This window comes from Sander vitreus, chromosome 10 (genome assembly GCF_031162955.1).
Source record: "Sander vitreus isolate 19-12246 chromosome 10, sanVit1, whole genome shotgun sequence".
In the NCBI taxonomy this organism is placed as follows: domain Eukaryota; kingdom Metazoa; phylum Chordata; class Actinopteri; order Perciformes; family Percidae; genus Sander; species Sander vitreus.
In genome coordinates this window covers 23,164,358-23,186,573 of record NC_135864.1, presented here as the reverse complement: position 1 = coordinate 23,186,573, position 22,216 = coordinate 23,164,358, and the positions used below count along the sequence as shown (strand labels likewise).

Sequence of the window (22,216 nt, the reverse complement as noted above, 5' to 3'; positions counted from 1 at the left end):
TGTGGAGTGAATTTCCTCCATGAGAGTATAACCCGTATGTATGTTGACAGCTCCACCTTCCCTGCACAGGTTCCCTGTTAGTGCTAGTGAAGAAATAAGGACTCGATCCTTCACTGGCTTCCCACAATGTAAACAGTAACCAGTTGTTTTGAACACAGGTCTTATGTGGTGTTATTCTTAGCACCAGCAGACACCCTGTCGCCAGTCACTTATGTGACCATATAGAGAAGTCCCACTGGTTCCCTGCTATATTACCACTATAGCAGTAGAAGTACAGTAGTGTAATCAGTCACTTCTACAGGTAAATATGCCACTGCATACCAGTCCCTCCAGACACAGAATACGTTTCTGGAAATAATACATATCAAGTCTAAGATTGGATCTTAGAAGATCTAAGAAGTCTTGTTATTCCCAATACTTCTTTCTGCTCATGCCATTTTGTAATGTGTTCAACATATATTGAACCAGGAAAATGCAAAACAATGGCAAATGACTGATGAAAAGCTACGATAGAAAGTACAGCCATAGACTCCGCACTCTGTACTGGTGATCGTAATATCAAGCAGTACATGCCAATGCTTATGAAATAAGGTCTCAGACTACAGAGACATGACAGAATACGCTCTGCAGTCCTTAAAGCTGTGAAACCTAAAATGAATGTATTTTATAGTAAGATGGAGTATTTTAAATTGGTCTAACTTGTAAAGCCTCTCCAGCAGTCTGGTGATATTGTACATTGGTGACTACAGTGGAACTCTCCATTGATATGCCTTCTGTTCACCCTCATGTGATTACACAGTAGAACTCAACATTATATGTATCACTTGCGATTTTTAAAACTACTACTAATCCCAACACTGGAGCAGCCTGGTTACAGCTCTGTGATGCTATACATAAAGTATATATACACCCCTTCAGTTTTACTGTGTCTCTATACTCTCTAAATACAAAACTACTACAATAACAAGGCCATAATATACCCTGCAGCAACCATCTAAAGGTGTGGTCCTGAGTGCATATAGTGTAAAATGGCGTCCATTTAGACTACATTTTAAAGGAAACTACATTTATTACAACCTTGGTTTAATTTTTTTGTTTTAGTAGAACAACTGAAATAAACATATCATCTGTGAGCAGCAATAGTAGTTAAACAAAATTTGGTTTCGCAAGACTTTGGGTTTGTTCAAAGCCCTTTGACTGCTCGTGTAGATGATAAAAGCGCTATCATAACCTATATCCATAGGACTGGTCCCTAACATTAAGAAGATCCAGGTTGTAAAAAACACATTTTCCTTTAAAGGTGCTCTAAGCGATGTTGGGTGACGTTACTTCTTGTTGACGTTCAAAGTATTTTCAAACAAAACGAAGACTAGCTCGCTCCTCCCTCCTCATCCCGTCCCCTCCCTTCTGTGCTTCAGCGCACTAAATAACTACGTACACACGAAAAATAACTAAAGAATAAAATGCAATCTGCTCAATATATTCACTTGACATTTTGTGCCAGAAGCAACTATGACTTTACTTTCATATTATGATCGCTTTTTTTCGTATAATTACGACTTTAATCTTAAGATATTACACATTTTGACTTTTTTTTTTCTCCTTATGTATTTCAACTTAATTCTCAAAACCTTTAGAGTTATACTTCCTCATAGTGGCTTACACACTGTCGTGCAGAACTATTAATCCTCCAAAATAAGAGGGACACTTTTACTTACTGCATGGCGACAGGGATCTGTTCCCCAGTAAAAAAAAATTTTTTAAATTCAGTGTGTCACTTAGTATCAATTTACCTCCGTGGTTGTGCTCAGGTTTTCAGATACCTGCCTCTGAACGTTGATCCACAAAATAGTGAAGGTGAATGAAATTTCCTTCCCAGATAAAATGAGTGTTAAGGATGAAAACATGTACGTAATTTATATACTTTCAGTGAAATGAACCTATAAGACAGCAAGTACGGGCATCCCTCTTGTATGTCATAAGAAACACAAGTAGGGAATCTTTATTTGTTAAGATTAGCTGGCATTCAGCCCAGTGTACGGTACAGCCGAGCCTCTGGCCCTGGAGACTCCAGCTCTCCAGAGACCGGTTCCAACAGAAGGAGTTTATAAGACACAGCTCAAAGGTTAAAGGTCAGAGGTCAGCATCACTTCCTGGTCTTTATGGGAAAGCAGCCCGGAGGCCTGTAGTCTGCTGACCCAGTTTTCCTCTCAATGCGTGTCTTTATTTCCCCCCCAAATATTCATTTCAGCCATCTTCCTTTTAGCTGTGTGGCCTGTGGACAGAATGTCTCAAGAATCTAAAGCAGTGTTCAGCGGGAAATATAGTACCGTATCTTTATCCAGACCTCTGCAGGATGTTTTGGTACTTTGATGATCTGTTGATGTTTGGAGGTTTTTCTTAGGAATGGGGATGGTGACAGTTTGTGTGTCACCCTCTGCTGGTTCCAAACACATCACACATCCACACGTCAGAGGGTTTCCATCACCACCTTCATCGCTGCAGGAAGTGATGTCATCAACAAATTTATTCCAAGAAATACAAGCTGCTGTGTTACTTTTCAACAAGGCTTATCTGTTGGAAGCCGATTTACAAGATAATACTCTAAAAGTTAGTGTGTGTAAAGAGCTCTTTGGATTTTTACTAATGCACTATATCAGCTGCCGAAATGCATCATATCACTACATTGCATTGCAAATATAGAATCATGTATATAAAAGGATATGAGCTGTCCTAATGGTGCAGCTATCAGTAGCCATAAGTGAAGCTCTGTGTCTCTCTGTCCTTCTGATCCATTTGGAGACAGTCGCAGTTAAAGTCAAAGGTCTGTCTGCCTAAGAACATGGAGCACCTATCCAGACCAAATCCAGGCTTGTATAGCTGACTGCACTGCAAAACATCCATTTTAGTCAGGTCAGTGTTCTCAGAGTACGTATAGAAGACTCAAGATGAAGTCATTTGATTTACGAGAATGTTTGACACAAGCTGACATGCATTGGAATGATTATTGTAAAACGCATTCAAAGAATAACATTTTAAAAGTCTACTTAAACCAAGTACAACCGAAAAACCAATATGCCCATGGTAAACAGAGTTTTATAGCAGCATATTGAGACGTTGCCTGGTAATTCTAGTGTAAAACATTAGCCAGCAAACATTTTCTGTTTTGTTTAATTAACTGTGTCCTTAGAATCCTTTAACTGGGGCCCAGTAGTCCGGAGATATTAAATATCTTTGGAACTAATTCAGAGACTCATTTAGTTACAGAGCGAAACTGATCAGAAAGCTTAATGTTGAATCTCCAGAGAATGCGAGCGTGGCACAATTATTAGGAAGAGCAGATACAGAGTATTTTATTTATTAAAGATCCACGTGGCATTCACATTGCAGATGCATTGGTGTACTTGGAAATGAAATGGAAGGTAATAGAATCTGGATGTTATTGGCAGTATTTAAACGGTGTGTGTATGAACTCTCCAGCAGGACAACTGCCTCTTAAAGGCCAAGTCACAATCAGCCCAAAGTTTCATGCACCAGCAACAGTACACGCGTTTGAATATAAAATATTACCCTAAGGACCAGCTTAGCTCAGAGGTCCTCTGTGCTGCTTGTCTTTCCTGTTCCATTTCATTTCGTCTTCAGGCTGACACATAACATAACACAACACATGCACACTGTTGAGTTATTTTGACAATGGGACCAATAAATAGATTTTGGTCAGCTTGCATTATATGTACTTGTTGCTGCCCTGGGATCTGGGGAAACTTGTAAAAAGGCTACAGAAGAATTGTGACAATGATACCAAAGTGGTGAGATGTCAAGCAGCTATTGAACTCATGTTGCAACTTATTATTCTCCATAATCACTAAAAATCGTCATATCGGATCAGACAGAACCACTTTTCTTTGACAGATGTATAGTATTTGTCCTCCCTGGCAGGGCCTGGGCCATATGTACAGTACCTACACAGGCTGGGGATGTAAATACGCACATGTATCATAATTTACTCTAATGAAATAAATACCAGAACTATGCTTTTCACACCTGTGTGAGTGTGTGTTGTGTCCTTGTCGAGCTCGATGACATCACAACATGACATCAGTCAAATGAGCATCACACATTATTAGCCATTCTGTTGCTATAATGCACCATTAGTTTCATTAAATCCACAATGATACAACACAGTACAAAAACAGACAAATTGAAAAGTAAATCATTATAACACCTAGTTAATGGTAATAGCATCTATAAAAAATAGTTTAGAAATCTGCTGAAGGAAGAACTACAGAGTTCCAGATTCTTACTTCCATATACTTTTACAATTCATTTTCACACCTTCTCTGTGAACTAGAGTGGGTGATTGTTGAACACTGGAACGACTAACTAAGAAGGATATGGTGAGTTTTATTTAGTGTCTGTCTCGTTTGAATGAAGTGTGTTTCATGATGAGTTAACAAGGTAATGGTAATTAATCTCGTCTTGGTTCTGATTAGGAGACAAACTTAGATTCAGAAGGCGTGCGGTTGTATTTTTCTGTTTAGGTGTACAATGTTTTCCTTTCTTGACATTTGGTATTTTGTTTACTAAAAAGCTAAGAGAACTAAGCAAACTTGTTGATCACACGCGATGCATCCTGGTACATGTAGGCACGGCTGCTGACTTCTCCCTTTAACCCTCGAAAGGACGAAAGACCCACCGGCATGTCCAAACTCCGACTCAAAAATCAATATTAAAAAATTTCATTTCAGACATTTATTTACTATTTTAATCATATAAAACCAAATGAATTTGGTAAACTCATTTCAAGCACTGAAACGAAAAAATGTGGGTGTCACTGTACGGAAAGCTGAGTTTGTTCTGAACATTTTGATATGAAACACATGGGGATCAGTTATATGCAAATACCTTAAAAAGGTACATTTAAGAAGATATGTGAAAATGCCCTTCGACCTCAGAGGGTTAATGTCTTTGTCACCGTTGCATGAATGTTGGTGCACATATCTGTGTCTGTGCTCACATGGAGGTTAGTTCCACTGCAGGGACACATGGGGGATTTAAAGCTAGCTCAAACCAGGTAATGTGATTGGACAAGAGGCATTCCATGAGTGCTGATATACAGTATGACATCACTTTTAACTACACATGTATCAATCCGCTTTACAGGGGTTCTAAAAAACCGTTACACATTAACGGTGATGTGTCTTTGATTGCACCACAGCCATGGACATATTTCCACAAATAACATTTGAGTGAAATTGTGAATGGTCGTCAGACGAGGACGAAGTAAAGGACAGAAGTTGAATACTTCAGTACAAACCTCCAGGTAACGTGAGCCGCTGCTAAAAAACTATAAAATATAAACATGGACGTTCAGTCTGTTAAAGAGCGGGCTGAATACGGTCTGGAGAGCAGGAAACGATGGAGCAACGTCCCATTACTGTGTGATCAGCTGTTAACTGGTCAGAATCAACAAATGGAAACAACAGCTACATGTACATTAAACATACAGATACATAATACATACAGATACATGTACATAATACATAGAGATCCATGTACATGATACATACAGACAGGGTCCAAAATTAACTAGCCAAATGGCTAGTGAATGTTAAAATTTTACCAGCCACTCAATAGGTTGCCATTGTTTTTTTGGCTGGTGAGTGAAGCAAATCTGTCAGCCACATGCATTTTTTGCCAGCAATTGGCTGGTAGATGGTGCTAATTTTGGACCCTGCATACAGATACAGTACATGTACACACAGATACATAAAACATAGAGATACATGTACATGATACCTAGAGATACATGTACATGATACATAGAAATACATGTACGTGAAACTAAGTAGCTGGCCTGCGGTAACGCATCCCTTATGTGATATTGCTTAATTATACTCTCTGCTGTTCAGATCACCTTACGTCTACATTGACCAATGGGAAACTCTAACACATCCTTCCACATGGTGTATTGTTGTGAGCATTGGCAGTGAGTCCAGACTTTGTCTCAAGGCTGAGGGGAAGGCTTCTGTGTTGGAGGAGGAGGAGGAGGAGGAGGAGGAGGAGGCGCTCGACACTAGATCAAGACAGAGGGAAGACAGAGATGTGGTGATTATCACTGGATCCCTCAAACATCATTATTACAAATAGAATTAGCATTCACCAATCCTCATCTGTCCATATGTTTGTTCGAGGACATGCTGTTATGCCAAAACATCATAAATACAGAGAACAATCTTTGTTTTAAAGGGCACATACTGGTCTTAGTCGGCCGCTGGAAACGTCTGGAGAATTGTGGCTGCTGCCTGCAGTCTCTGGTGGGACAACACACACACACACACACACACACACACTGACAACCATTACCATCTCAACACACTGACATTAGAATAGGAGCAGACAAAACCTCTGCTCCAGCTAGGGTAAAGTTTGACATCACTCACCTATTGTGTTGTCTGCGAGCCTCGGAGGAAAGAGCTGCTGTCTGTCATCCACACCACTGGAGGGGGTAGCACTGAGTGCTGAACTACAGCCAGAGTTGGAAGGGATTGGGCTGGAGGGAGAGAATGGAGGCATGTTTGGGGTGGGGAGAGGCTGGGGAAATATAAACACCAGAGGGGAACAAAGTCAATTAGAAATAAAAAAAACAGTAAGATGAGTTGGGCAGATGTCAGATGGATAAAGCTTTTTAAAAGTCATCATTTACAGGATTTATTTATGAAAGCATACAGAGAACACAGGGTCACCTCCTTCTCCTCCTCCTCCCCTTCATCATGGACGAGCTCTACCACCACCGAGGGGAAGACACCGATCCGTCCATTCAGCTCTCCCTCCCAAAACCCATCGTCCACCTGAAACACACAGTGAGATAGAGATAAAAGGTTGGACATATGAACAATCCCAGCACTGCCTCATGAATCCATCTCTTCCTTCCACAAAAAAAATCCTGTATCAGACATGTCCGTAATAACAGCAGGACAGAAAGGACTTAACAATGGAGACTTTTTAAGAAAGCAGAGATAACAACTAAAAAGATGAAATAATTACTGGGGAGTTTTCTGGATATGGACAAAATCATGTTACGATGACATAAGTAGCTGCGCTGCTGCGATTGTATATTTTAATGGGAGCTGTAGTTTTTTGTATGCTAAAAAATATATAGTTTTACTTAAAACTACAAAGGGTTCAATGCATGGTGACGTCATTGTGCATTCATTTGCATAAAGCTTAGTTGTGTCAGTTGCAGCAAGGGAGAGATCACCTAAAGCCATTTAAAAGGTGTATAGTATGTAGTAGAGATGTTGAAATGAATCATTGCATCATTGCATCACGGTTGCGGACGTGGACGATTCTGCATCGAGGCAGAGACAGACCATAATTGATTATTCTGCAAGGTCTGTAGTAAATTGCAATTGTACATTTCCATTTGCATGCATTGAGTTATTGGCCAAAACGTGTCTACGTTAATTACAGCGCCCCCTAATGGCTGATCTTCGCCAAATTTAGTACAGATCCTCGGGGTGGCATGTCCATCAATACTCTCACTTTGCGTTGATAGCATTTACTATGACCGAGATATCCTAAAGTTTGTGTTTGGTAGCTAGCTACAAAACCTTTGTTTGTAATTTGCGCATTTCTTAACGTAGCAAAATTCTTTTGATAAATTTTGGTCAGGTCGGTCTGGAGATGCTATTTTCCATTTTTTTGTGCAAATCGGTTGCACAACCTAGGAGGAGTTCGAAAAAGTAGGTTTTAGATAAATTGCAATTTTACTGTGATAAAAGTCGGATATGGGCTAGGCCTGTATCACGTGATTCAGCTGAATTTCGGGAACACGTGGCTATTACGTTTTTGAGTGTACAATGTAAGGGAGAGTTATGGGGCTAAATCCATTCTTATTTTTTATAGCGCTAGTGCATATGTGTCATTTTTCCTTTCCAAGGTAGGCGTCACACAAAATTTCACTTGAGTAACTTAATACGGTAACACGGTTTAGGCTGCAGAGTCACTTTTACCTCTGGAAAAATAATAATCCGTAGAGATACAATAGGTTTTCCAGCTCTGCTGGTACTGGGAACCACGTTGCCTTGCATATGTGGTTCCCAGCCCCCTCGGGCTTGGACCCCTAATAATATTGAGGAGGTGACACATCGTGATGCATCGTGATATCGAATCGGATCGAACTGTTGACAGGATATTCGTAATCGAATGAAATTGTGAGCACGGTGAAGATTCACACCCCTAGTAAGTAGTAGACCCCTCGACTGAGATCATCAGCGTACTTCTGCTCCCCCTAACCCTGACAGCTGATCCTGACAGTTCACTGTAGCTTGATAAGTTATTTTACGACTGTACAATTTACCGGAGCACCGTGGATTGTCTGCAAAGATTTGCTGTGTTCTCTAAATGTAGGTATCAGAAGAGCACATGTCTCTGAGGCTTCAGTCCCTACGTTGGTGCAGATAACACACACCTCTGCATGTCGACAGCGGATCAGCTGAATCAGTGCCCCCTCCTGGAAGGAAAGCTCTTCTGCACTCTGGGCCTGGTAGGAATACAGAGCTCTGGCTACACCTGACACAGGGTTCACAGGGACACAGGTACATTGTTAACACACACACACACACACACACACACGCACACACACACACACACACACACACACACACACACACACACACACTCACATGACATCATCCTATTATAAATCATTGTGCAGACACATTACATCAGCAGTTCTCAAAGCTTTTATGACTGAGTGCCAATTTAGGGAGCCAGCATACGATTAATGGCTGAATATAAAAAAATGCACAAATAAAACTCATTTCTCACTTCCTGACCACCAAAATCACTAACTTTAGCTAACAGCACTAGCATTGATGATAAAACATAATCGTTGCCATGCAACCAGTAGCTTTCTACAAGTTGTTATTCCTAACCGGGGAGACGTTTGAGCACCTATGTGCCTGTGTGTTACTTACGGTACTGTAAATAACACACACGCACACACGCACACGCACACACACACACACACACACACACACACACACACACACACACACACACACACACACACACACACACACACACACACGACTGACCTCTGCTCCCTGCCCTCTCTTTATTGCCAGTAGATAAGGTGGAGCTGAAAGAAGTGTTGAGCTGAGTAGCATCCTCTGCTGGTAGACACAGGAACTGCACATAACGCTCAGGAACATACCCCACCTGACCACACGAGTTACACACCTGGACAGAGACATATAGAGATACACATAAGACACTGCACGGTATATACATATTAAATCAAGGATTATCAACTCTTTCACTCATTATTTATATACAGGCACCATGTGCTGATATGTCAACACACAGCAGAGCAGCAGGATTGGGACTTTCTCTTCACTCTGTTACATATTCCATATGTGACACTATTCCATGTTCCATGCACACTTATGCATGCACCATAATCTTATTTTCGTTTTGCAATCTGCGCATGAAACTGAATAGTATGGACTCTGTTTTTCCTCAATGTAAGGAGAATTTATTGTGAACCAGCCACTTTCTCACAGTCCAACTCCTTCTAAAGTGTACACTGTCTCCTCACATGGAGCCTTCAAGGAGCAGTGTGTAGGAATTAGGATTTTATTTGCAGATGTAACGTATAAAAATAATAAAATGTAATAAGTACCTAATAAGTAAACCCTGGCTGCAGGGGGATCATTCCCCATACATATGCAGTAATTACCAGTGGAGGGATAGATAGAACTAAGGTTACAATGTAACCAGACGGTACCTTCAGCCAGTCCTCCATGTCTCCATCCTCAATCACTTGAAGCTCCTCCCCTTCCATGATTGACAGCTCATCTGAGTGGCTGGCCTACAGGAAGTAACATGCTTTTGTCATCATGAACATTATCCAACGACAGTACTATATACAAACGATATAACACTGTCCATTGCCTTTGTTGAGTACATTTGCGGTCACATTTGTAGTTTTCTTTCACGATTTTCTCAAAACACAACATTCTGAATCTTTTCTGAATGTTGATATCCAACATGTTCCACTGATTTCAGATAAAAGTCTGGGTAGGACAAGCATGGCCTTCTACATTCTTTAAACCACATCAGATATACTTTTTCTAGTTATCCAGATAATATTTATTTAGACAGATCAAACTACCAAGCAGCATTTAAAACTGGCAGATGCTGATTTTGACTTCTTCTTCTCCCATGCTGTTGATTTGTGTGACACAGTGTTTCTCAACATTTTCTGGGCTGTCACTTCACTTCCCCAAATTGTCACGACCACATTAGAGAAGTGTTAAGTTGTCATGTTGACATATTTGAGAAGTGTGTGGTTTTGTTTATTTAAAAAGCATGGAGGAAGTATGAAATGTCTTTTAAAGAACACCACCTAAGTTAAGAATACAAATATGTTATTTTAATGGCCTAAGGAAATCGGTCAGTATATTTGTACATGAGCTGCTCTCTCTCAGTGCCAGAAACAGAGAAATAAGTCTGAAACTCGTGTGAAGTGTGAAGTGTGAATGTAGCAGGTGTGGCTGCCACCGTGGGTCACCCTCAGCACGAACCACAGCCAACACAGACTGTTCACCAACAACAGGATTTATTCACAACTGCTCACACACTTTCAACATAAGTTCACACACTTTCTGACTGCGTGCCTCTGGCTGCCCGGCTTTGCTTTGCTCAGAGCTTTTAACACTCTCACTTTATACTACACATATAAAGAGAGAGTGTGATTAGCCCATCTGTGTCAGGTAACTCACCTGGCAGTGCTCTAACAATCCCCTGCAGCTGATCCACGGCCACCTCCACAGTGGAGCTGCTCCGTAGGCAATGAACGGTGTTCATGTGTTTTTTATTGTAGTGTTCTCAGTTGGGAAACAGGAAATGTATATTATATATTGTGAATTTGAGTTTAACACTGTCGTTTTTGGATTTGGGAGAGAGATGTTCATGTTTTCAAATGGTCTTAGACCATAGGAAAATATTTATGCATTGTTTGATGTGGAGCCTTGTCAAAGGAAACTTTCTGTTCTTTGTGACAGACAATACATACAATATTTGATAATATCTTATCTTATGTGAAGCCCTGACCACAAGTTTAAAGAAGGTTTGCTGTGGCTATGGTTCACTCATCCTCCATATGTGCTCGTCATGGCCTAATCCAATGCAAGGTCCTTCATAAAGTCCACTACACAAACGCAAAATTGTCTAAAATATACTCCACTGTCCGGGACGCCTGTAACTGGTGTAACCAGTCTCCTGCCAACCATACCCATATGTTCTGGTCTTGCCCCAAACTAACAACTTTTTGGATGAGCTTTTTTGACACCATGAGTAGAGCCTACAGGCACACTGTCCCCCCCTAACCCTTTATCAGCCATTTTTGGCATGTCCCCTGACACTGGCCTCCCTGTTGCACTGAGGCGGACCTTGGCATTTACATCTCTGCTAGCTCGGAGACTGGTCCTGCTCAATTGGAAGCTTTCCCGCCCCCCTACACACGACCGTTGGATTAAAGAGGTGCTCGACAATTTGAAGCTGGAGAAGCTTAGATCTTCTTTAAAAGGCTCTATCTCCATCCATCCATCCATCCATCATCCGCTTATCCGGGGTCGGGTCGCGGGGGTAGCAGCTCCAGCAGGGGACCCCAAACTTCCCTTTCCCGGGCCACATTAACCAGCTCCGACTGGGGGATCCCGAGGCGTTCCCAGGCCAGGTTAGAGATATAATCCCTCCACCTAGTCCTGGGTCTCCCCCGAGGCCTCCTCCCAGCTGGACGTGCCTGGAACACCTCCCTAGGGAGGCGCCCAGGGGGCATCCTTACCAGATGCCCGAACCACCTCAACTGGCTCCTTTCGACGCAAAGGAGCAGCGGCTCTACTCCGAGCTCCTCACGGATAACTGAGCTTCTCACCCTATCTCTAAGGGAGACGCCAGCTACCCTCCTGAGGAAACCCATTTCGGCCGCTTGTACCCTGGATCTTGTTCTTTCGGTCATGACCCAGCCTTCATGACCATAGGTGAGGGTAGGAACAAAACTGACCGGTAGATTGAGAGCTTTGCCTTCTGGCTCAGCTCTCTTTCTGTCACAACGGTGCGATAAATTGAATGTAATACCGCACCTGCTGTGCTGATTCTCCGACCAATCTCCCGCTCCATTGTCCCCTCACTCGCGAACAAGACCCAAGGTACTTGAACTCCTTCACTTGGGGTAAGGACTCATTCCCTACCTGGAGAAGGCACTCCATCGGTTTCCTGCTGAGAACCATGGCCTCCGATTTAGAGGTGCTGATCCTCATCCCAGCCGCTTCACACTCGGCTGCGAACCGATCCAGTGAGTGCTGAAGGTCACAGGCCGATGATGCCATCAGGACCACATCATCTGCAAAAAGCAGCGATGAGATCCCCAGCCCACCGAACTGCAACCCCTCTCCACCCCGACTAAGCCTCGATATCCTGTCCATAAATACTACAAACAGGATTGGTGACAAAGCGCAGCCCTGGCGGAGGCCAACTCTCACCTGAAACGAGTCCGACTTACTGCCGAGAACCCGGACACAGCTCTCGCTTTGGTCGTACAGAGATTGATGGCCCTGAGAAGGGACCCTCACCCCGTATCTCCCGCAGCACCTCCCACAGTATCTCCCGGGGCACCCGGTCATACGCCTTCTCCAGATCCACAAAACACATGTAGACTGGTTGGGCATACTCCCAGGCTCCCTCCAGGATCCTTGCGAGAGTAAAGATCTGGTCCGTTGTTCCACGACCAGGACGGAATCCGCATTGTTCCTCTTCAACCTGAGATTCGACTATCGACCGAACCCTCCTTTCCAGCACCTTGAGTAGACTTTACCGGGAGGCTGAGAAGTGTGATACCCCCTGTAATTGGCACACACCCTCTGGTCCCCCTTTTTAAAAAGGGGGAACCACCACCCCGGTCTGCCACTCCTTAGGCACCGTCCCAGACTTCCACGCAATGTTGAAGAGGCGTGTCAACCAAGACAACCCCTCCACACCCAGAGCTTTAAGCATTTCTGGACGGATCTCATCAATTCCTGGGGCTTTGCCACTGTGGAGTTGTTTAACTACCTCAGCAACCTCCACCAGGGAAATTGATGCCAATCCCCCCTCATCCTCCAGCTCTGCCTCTACCATAGAGGGCGTATTAGTCGGATTTAGGAGTTCCTCAAAGTGCTCCTTCCACCGCCCTATTACCTCCTCAGTTGAGGTCAATAGCGTCCCATCCTTACTGTACACAGCTTGGATGGTTCCCCACTTCCCCCTCCTGAGGTGGCGAACGGTTTTCCAGAAGTACCTTGGTGCCGACCGAAAGTCCTTCTCCATGTCTTCTCCGAACTTCTCCCACACACGCTGCTTTGGCTCTATCTCGACATTCCTAAAGACGTGGAACCCTTTCCTAGAACTCGTTGACTACCTCAGCTTATCTCCTGACTGGGAGGACTGTGCTCCTCCTGGACTGCTCTACCTGACGCCAGCTGAAGGTTTGCTGTAATACTTTTACTTGAAAAAATGCAGATGAAAAAATCTAAACCACCTCTAAACTGTATAAGTGTACATTTCTGTGATCTCTACCTGAAAGCTATACATAACTCTGCAGGCTGCAGGGTAAATACACACTCCAGATGCTGACACTGGATCTGCAAAGATGTCTCCGTTCTCATCATCATAGTCCTCAAAGTCAGTCAGCTCAAACTCATCCTCCTGAAACAAAAACACACAATAAACACATCAGTGTAGTCTGGATCAAGGAAGCTTGACATCCGGCACGCTCTGTGTGTTTCCATTCTCAAACTCTGTTCTCTTCGGTGAAAAACAACAAACTTCGAGCTAGTGAGCTACATGCTGAAAATGTCAAGTTTGGATGGTGCAACAAGGCAGGCCTGTTTGGTTCTTTCAGGGAATGATTATCAAGATTTACAAAGAATATGTTTAGGGCATTTCCTCTCTGGGACGTTTTGGGACCGATACACACGGAGATACACTGGTAAGAGCCAATGAGGTTTAACCATGTCTCCAGCTAATTTAAATAGCTCACGTTACTGTATTGTGTCAACAGTTAACTTCATTTAATATTGTATGTGACGTTATATTTTTGTAGGGTGCAAATGTTCCACCAAAACCAGTTCCTTCTTGAGACTATTTGGCAGAGCCACCGTCGCTGCGTCCGGAGCTTAGCACCGCCCAAGACGGTTGTGATTGGTTTAAAAAATGCAAACAACCCAGAGCTTTTTTTTCTCCTATCCCAGAAAGCATCTGTGGTGTGGCCAGACCTTACTCCACAGCGCTGTGGAGATTGAGCTCGACATGAGAGACTAACATCGGTGTGACATTATTCTCAATAAAGTTCATCTTCCAAATGTTACCGTCTTTGTTCTTCTATTAATTTGAGGCCAACAGTCCACCTCACTGGGCAATGGAATGTTAGAATGTCATGTTTTCATCTCTCCATGACTTGCATGTGGTTTCAGACCGAACCAGTTTGTGACAGTTTTGACTTTTATAGTATAGTGTTTGTATCACAGCCCGCTGTATCATACACACCACACTGCTGCACTGGCTGACATGTTCCTTCATCACCATTAACACACACACACACACACACACACACACACACACACACACACACACTGTACATTGATTTGAATCAATCAGACGCACACCGTCCTGCTGTGTGTACATACTGAATAGTCCTCAGTAGACTTCCTCTGTTCACTGAGGCGTCTCTCTCTCTCCAGCTCCTCCTCTGCCTGGTCCATGGCATTGTGAAGCCACAGTTCAATTCCTGTGACACTGTCCGACAACAGAGCCAGACGGGCTTCTGCCTTGACCCTGCTGAGCTGAGACACACTCGCACACACAGACAAACACACACACACACACAAACACACACACACACACACACACACACACACACACACACACACACACACACACACACACACACACACACACACACACACACACCCTTTTTACAAATGAAGGGTTTGGATAGGATCCAGTGCTCCAGTTGTACAAATATGAGAACAAAGCTAAAACTGTAACTGCAATGATTTAGGATTGAATTAGGAGCTGCAGTGGCTTCCTAAATGTGGGAAATGCATTTAGAAATGTTTCATAACCACCCATGACTACCCTAAAGTATTGACTCCAGCAAGCTGATTAGAGATGTCTCTTTGGGGGCAGGTCATGTTATCTTCAGTCATCGAAGCTAGTTTGTGCTAGTTAATGTTTCATTCACATCAGATTAAGCATATAAAGTGAATATTTTGAACCAGAAGCTTCAGAATTGGGAGCAAGTAGCTCACAAAGAACAAGCTATGTCAGATTTAGTAGCTGCAGCTGGTATTTCTATGTGTCCGATACATATTTAGTCACCATTTAAGTAAAATATAAATATCCAATCGGTCTCAGTGTCGACAGATACCAAATATTAAAGGACTCAAAACCTTATTAACATCTATTCATCTGCTACGTGTTCAGTTTCTGCTGTGTGCACCTCCATAAAAGAACACTTTAAATATGAATTGTATGAGCCTGAAACTGCTATTTTTATTGGTGCTGCTGTTTTTCTATGTTACCAGCACAAAAATGCAATGTGATCATTTAGTGCCTGAAGAAGGGCCACAAATCCTTAATACATATTCCAGTAGCCTTTAACTGGCTACTCTCAGGCGATGGTTTTAGGACCACGGCTCTGAATCTTTAGCAGCTTCACTGCATATTGATAAATATGTGGCGCTGTTTGTGGTGCTGAAATAGCAGATGGATTTGTAATTGTCCCGCCCTTCTGTCAGTTTTGTCCTGGATCTAATATAATTTTCACTTTCTAGGGTTTTCAATTTCAACATGTTGAATATTTGCCCATTTATTTAGTAAGAATTGTCTTCAGCTATTTAATTCAGCTCATAAATGATTGTTGATTCTGTGTTGTGTGCTTTATGAGTTTATGTGCTTTCTTCTATAAGTTAACCCTCTGGGGTCTAAGGGCATTTTCACACATCTTCTTAAATTTTCCTTTTTAGGGTATTTGCATATAACTGATCCCTGTGTGTTTCATATCAAAATGTTCAGAACAAACTCAGCTTTCTGTATAGTGAGATCCAAATTGTTTCTAGAGCAATGTGTAAAGAGAAAACAAACCTTAACTTAAGATGTGTTGTACGAATTGTTTCGGTGCTTGAAATGAGTTTACCAAAATCTTTAGGTTCACAAAAGAGGTAGTATATGATTTGATTGCTGAGAGCAGAATGGCAACAGGAAGAGTCAGGGAGGAGTAGTAGGCTAGGAGTAGGGCTAATGTGCATAAAATAAGTACCTTGGCTTTCCTGACAGTGTCCTGCACCTCTGCTATCTTCTGCTCCACACTGAGCCCTGTCTCCCCTGATAAGAGCTTCAACCGACTCTCTAACGTCTGTAGAGCCTGACAGACAAACATATACATAGTTATTCCCCTTTTTATGGCCAGCCCAAAGTACATACATCCAGTAATAACAATAATATTATTTCTTAGAAAGCTGTATGTCGAGAAGAGAATATTCTGAACAACAGAAAAGCTGAGGGCCACTGCAACAAGTATTCACGAGCTCAGGAGTATCTTGGCCTTCCAACTGTGAAATCAAAGTCCCACCCTCTCTCCATGGGTGATGATCTTGTAGTCTTTAGCAGCTTTCGTAGCCCATTTCTTGGCCTCCTTAACCAGACAGCCCTCTGCTTCTGAAGCACACACCTCCTGTAGAGCAGACACCTGCACAACAGACGGACAAACATCCCTCCATTCTTCATTCATCAGCAGAATGGAACTCAATACAACCGCACATAGCATCTTTCAGTTTTAATGGCACAGGTGTTGTTAGACTGGACTGCATTATATAAGGTCTTAGGATATTATTATTATTATTATTATTATTATTATTATTATTATTATGTCACACAATTACCCATTTATTGTTTTGACTTAAGGCTTAGTTTTTGTTGCTTTGTTGCTGACAGGTAAAATGGCATTTCTAATTAATTTCAGGCTAGATGACTGTCACACACACACACACACACACACACACACACACACACACACACACACACACACACACACACACACACACACACACACACACACACACACACACAGACAGATGCAAACACACCTTGTCACGTGGAGCCGGCTGGAAGGTGAATTCAGGGGGTTTGCTGAAGGAGACAGATTCTTGAAGAAACTGCAGAGCATTTCTCTCTCTGGTCACCTGACAGAACAGCAGCCAATTAATGTTAACCAGGGACAAACAAACAAAACAAACAATTCCTCCTCTCCCTAACATCCAGAATTTGTCAGAGAGGATTGGAAATGAGTGTTCTGAAAATAGGAAAGCTCTGTGGTTAACAGCCCGTCGCCAGGAGTGGTTTCAAGCCAAACCGGAGTTTCACTAGGGTGTGGGTGGATTTCTTTTGAGCAATAAAATTACCAAAAAAGTGCAGGTGAACAAAACCCCATTGTTTTCATCTGTGCCACGCAAACATCACAAAAATGAAGAACATATGTGTTGAAATGCTTTCTTCCCACTCACATTTCAAAGGAAACAACTTGACACTCAGTTGCTACATTAGTTCAGACATTTTGTGTATGTGTTGAATTTCCTTCTGTAAACCTCTGTTCCCTGTAAACCATTATGGCAGTAAGCCTCATGATTGGCCGCTCTGAACATTCACAACACATGCCTCCGCTTTCTTCTAACTATCGCGTTTCTATTTTTCCTTACTTTCAAACATGGTCTTATTTGACATTTTCTCCCATGTTTAATGTCTTTCTTCATTTCCACCTCTTCCACATTCCTGCTTTCTGTCTTCTGGAGCCTCCATGCTACCCCTCTGCGCCACCCCCCACCCCCATCTTTTCTAAGGTGAGAAATGTCTTATGTCTGGTTTCTCAGGAGCCACTGTGGGATAAAACTCAGACAGTCACAACACGGTTTGGATAGATATTCAAACACATTCTAATAGCTTTGAATCGGCTGTTAGCTGTTTGGTTATTGAAACTGGTTGTTACCATAACTTCGATATGAGAGGAATGCTGTATTATATAATGTAACACAAACAAAGCCTGTTTGCACATACCTTAGCAACACTCTCCCATATCATGCTGTACTGTGTGTGTGTGGTCAGACAGGTATTCATCTCTGTCCCACACAGCAGGGTGAAATGGCTTCTCAAATCATCATAAACATCACCGTCCATTTGCTGATAGGAGAAATACAGTTTTTATTATTTTAAATTGTTTAATCACCATTTGTAACACTCCAGCTTTTATCCATTAATTGTACTTCAGTAAAGCAAACTCTGACACATTTGCATTTAATCAAACCAAAGAAAGAAAAGGAAGCTAAAAGCAGTTTGAGTTGTGTATCTGATTAAACACTGACCACATCCTTTCTGACGTGTTGCAGACTCGGTCTGTTGACTTTGTTCTGCACAATGCACAGCCTACTCTCCCTCATTCATCCAATTTCTGTCATCATCTCTTTCTTCTTGATGTTAAACTGCCTGGTTTTGATTGACTCGACCTGTGAAGTGAAATAAACTTGTGTGCAGTACATGTTTTATGTAACTTTTTATAAGCCATCATATTTGAGGGAATCCAGGTTGAAAGGGTTACCAAGTCTACAGACAATTAAAAACAACACTATAGAAAATACAGGGAGCCACAACACCATACCCTGTGAACTAACCAAACAATGACAGATGACCATCAGTTGAAATACTGGCATTGACACAAAAGAGCCCAGACACCAATCAGATACGCAACTCAAACTGCTTTTTACTTCCTTTTCTCCTCCTTTTCTCGTTTGTATGTTTCAGGGTGTGTGTGTGTGTGTGTGTGTGTGTGTGTGTTTACCTCCATAATATGTGGTAAGTCGTTAGTGTAGTAGTGTTGTTGATGGCCGTTGACTGCTGATAACGTCAGCAGATACTCATTACGAACTTCGGTCAAACGGTCATCACACTCTTTTAACCTGGCGCTGAGCTACACACACACACACACACACACACACACACACACACACACACACACACACACACACACACACACAATTATTAGGACTGACAATCGATTAAAATATTGAATCATGATTAATCGCATGATTGTCCATAGATAACTCACGATTAATCACAAACTAATTGCAATTTTTTTTATCTGTTCTAAATGCACTTTAAAAGGAATACTTTTCCATTTTTTAAAGCTCCAGTAGTGTTTTAGACTGGACTAACTCCGGGGGTAACTCAGTTCACATGGACAGTACATGCAGATAACTTTAGTCTTGTGGAGAGAACTATCTGGAAGGGCTTTGCCATTCAAAAGAGCCTTTTCCTTATCCATGTCTCCTCAAGGAACTTTGTTTCTTACCTTTTGGGGTCTTGAGCTGCTTTTTAATGATCACTGACTTAGTTCAAATGTAAGTAATAAAGAAAGTTCCTCAGGACGGGAAGTCTCTCTATAGATGAAGTGTGTGGCTCTTTTATTTGTGATTCAGGATCAGGTTTAACCCGCGAAGCCTCTTCAGAGCGTACACCACGTGCATGGCGCTCACCGTCTTCCTCTTGGTGTGCACGTCGGTGTTGGCTGACCGCATCATGGATCCCGTTCTGCCGGAACACCTTCAGCACACCACTGATCAGTAGATCAGAAGGAGACGTGCTGAAACTATGCCAAAAAAGGACTGTGTCTCCTTAACTCAGGATTGCAAAGGCTGACAAAGACAAACTTTTCAGGACTTTTAGTAGACCCCATACCATGCAAGTATAGCAAATTGGGTGTTTGCCAGACTTTGCTGTCCTGAGTTGGGGGGGGGGACTCCAGAGACTGTTTGACCTCAGACGCCCGAGGAAACTCCAGAAATCAAATACTGAGCACTTTCTACTCCTCTATCATTGCCTGGTATGACAACTGCTCCGAACGGGACTACAAGGCTCAGCTAAAAGTGGTTTGATTGGCCAAACATACACTAGGCAGTGTCCTACCCTGCCTAAAGGCCAGCCAAATATATGTTGACTTCACATCATGTGAGACAGAAGGTTATTACTGTAACTTCCATTTCACCTGAAGGTGGAAATACTCAAACATCGGATCAAGGGGACAAACAGGACAACAGGACAATTTCTTACTTTGGTCTGTTGTGTAGGAGCTACATACACAATCTATTCTAACATAGTTAATTTCAGATTCATACCTTAGCGGCCATTTTATGTAGACCTGTCTTAAAGTGGAAAATCCCATGTTCACTCTTTCTGGCTCTGGAAGACACAGTTAAAACATAATGATAACATATTATATACATATTGAAATGAATGTTTGCCTGCGATAACATTTAACTATTTATATGTCAATGTTGCACACTGGGGACTATGCTGATCTTTTAATAACAATACTTGCAGGGCTTCATTATTTGACAACACATCACATGGTGCCTGTATGTAAAAAATGGATGTGCCTCTTCTTAAATGAGGCTGCTGATCTTTTTCATGGGTCAACATCACCATTTGTGTCTGTTTGTTTTGTTTGTGTCACACACAGCGACCTGGTCTGTGCATCAGCAGCCTTCTCTCTGGCAACACTGGCGATGTGACTGAGTTGGTGGTAGCTCTTCTTGGTTGTGTGCAGCTCCCGTAGGGCATCCACCACTTCCCCCTGCACCCTCTGGAGTCGCTCCAGGCCCTAACACACACATGCACACACACACACACACACACACACACACACACACACACACACACACACACACACACACACACACAAACACACACGCGCACACACACGCACGCACACACACACACACACACATGCACATACACACACACACACACACACACACACACACACACACACATAAACACACATGCTGAATGCTTCCTTTACGTATGTGAGCACTGTGTGTGTGTGTGTGTGTGTAAACTGTGTGCAGCTCTCTCACTCTCTTAGCTCGGACGTCCTTTGCATTGCGAAGACTTCTGGAGACTTGTTCAATCAGTCGGCGGTATTCCTCCGTGGCGGCTAGTCGTGATGCGGCAGACTGAGCTGTGGCGTCCACCACTGACCGCCACACACCAAACACACTCCTGAAAATACAGCCACACACATACCAATGGACTGACTTAACGCTTCTCTCTGAAAGACAAACTGATCATAATCAACATAATACTAATATGTTCCATTAAGACCCAACCCAGTATTACGCTCCTAGTACATTACAGTTTTTTACAATCACTTTGGCACTAATTTCAGAACCCTGACGTCATTTTTCAAAACTCTAGACACAAAACTCACAACCAATGATCAAAAAACACTTTTTTCAATCGCTTGGATACAATACACATAAACCTAAGATCATTTGTTCATTTAACAAAGATCACCTGTTCAATATGACACAACTTAACATCAAAGTACTACTTAATTTCAAAAGGCAATTCACACATTACATTTCAGATGATTGTCTATTAATTTCATTACAATGATCTAACTATCAATTGATACAGCTGCTCAAAATGATAAGTAACTGTTGCATTACTCTTAATGCATAGTTGTATGGAAACAGACAAAAAATATTCCATGTTTAGATCATGAGAGTTTCAAGATAACGAGATTCATTGTCACCAATTAGACTACATTATCTATGGATGTAATATTTCATCATCATTCTTTACTGTAATGTACTACTGTTTATCAGACACTGTTCCTATGGTCCCATGTACCACCTTTTCAGACTAGTTACAGTATTGACAGTACTGCACTGTATGGATGCAGGCCCTTGGAATTGCTTGTCCAATTCTGCCAAGTCGTTACTGATGATTGAGATCACATTGTGGTACGAGTATACAAAGAATTGATTGGGATCCACTTGCAACAACATAGCGATACATAACGTGAAGCCGGCAGGTGATCCATGTCACAATAGAGGTCAAGCAGTGGTGGTGGGAGGAAGACGAGTAAAGACGTGTTGGTCAAAGGAATGGCAGGGGACAAGCACCCATTCTGAGAGGTGGTTGTGGGCCTTGTTTGAGAGGTGTGGGGGAACGTGGTAGAGGACAAGGCCACGGACCAAGACAGCGGCAGCAACAGCAAAGAGTCCAATGAAATCCGAGCAATAGTTGTAGACCATGTCAGAAATCATGGCATGACAAT

The 22,216-nt window shown here is 42.4% G+C and overlaps 1 protein-coding gene across 7 annotated transcripts in view; it reads right to left on the bottom strand.

The window, feature by feature from the left end:
• Positions 1 to 3,191: 3,191 nt before the first annotated feature.
• The window catches only part of LOC144524612 (F-BAR and double SH3 domains protein 1-like), a 24,661-nt gene continuing 5,636 nt past the window's right edge, over positions 3,192 to 22,216 (bottom strand). For 3 of the 7 annotated variants that reach the window (XM_078260994.1, XM_078261000.1, XM_078260998.1), the window contains 17 exons: positions 21,009 to 21,153; positions 20,610 to 20,752; positions 20,268 to 20,331; positions 18,935 to 19,063; positions 18,157 to 18,279; positions 17,193 to 17,288; positions 16,679 to 16,795; positions 16,367 to 16,471; positions 14,733 to 14,888; positions 13,624 to 13,752; positions 9,794 to 9,877; positions 9,102 to 9,246; positions 8,474 to 8,574; positions 6,747 to 6,851; positions 6,444 to 6,594; positions 6,259 to 6,314; positions 3,192 to 6,076 (listed from right to left, as the gene is read on the bottom strand). In XM_078260994.1, the coding sequence (XP_078117120.1) occupies positions 6,008 to 6,076; positions 6,259 to 6,314; positions 6,444 to 6,594; positions 6,747 to 6,851; positions 8,474 to 8,574; positions 9,102 to 9,246; positions 9,794 to 9,877; positions 13,624 to 13,752; positions 14,733 to 14,888; positions 16,367 to 16,471; positions 16,679 to 16,795; positions 17,193 to 17,288; positions 18,157 to 18,279; positions 18,935 to 19,063; positions 20,268 to 20,331; positions 20,610 to 20,752; positions 21,009 to 21,153 (1,918 nt within the window). In that variant the 3' untranslated portion in view covers positions 3,192 to 6,007. Of the gene's footprint in view, positions 6,077 to 6,258; positions 6,315 to 6,443; positions 6,595 to 6,729; positions 6,852 to 8,473; positions 8,575 to 9,101; positions 9,247 to 9,793; positions 9,878 to 13,623; positions 13,753 to 14,732; positions 14,889 to 16,366; positions 16,472 to 16,678; positions 16,796 to 17,192; positions 17,289 to 18,156; positions 18,280 to 18,934; positions 19,064 to 20,267; positions 20,332 to 20,609; positions 20,753 to 21,008; positions 21,154 to 22,216 lie in introns of all 7 variants that reach the window. The other 4 variants (XM_078260997.1, XM_078260996.1, XM_078260995.1 and 1 more) reach the window with 4 other exon arrangements.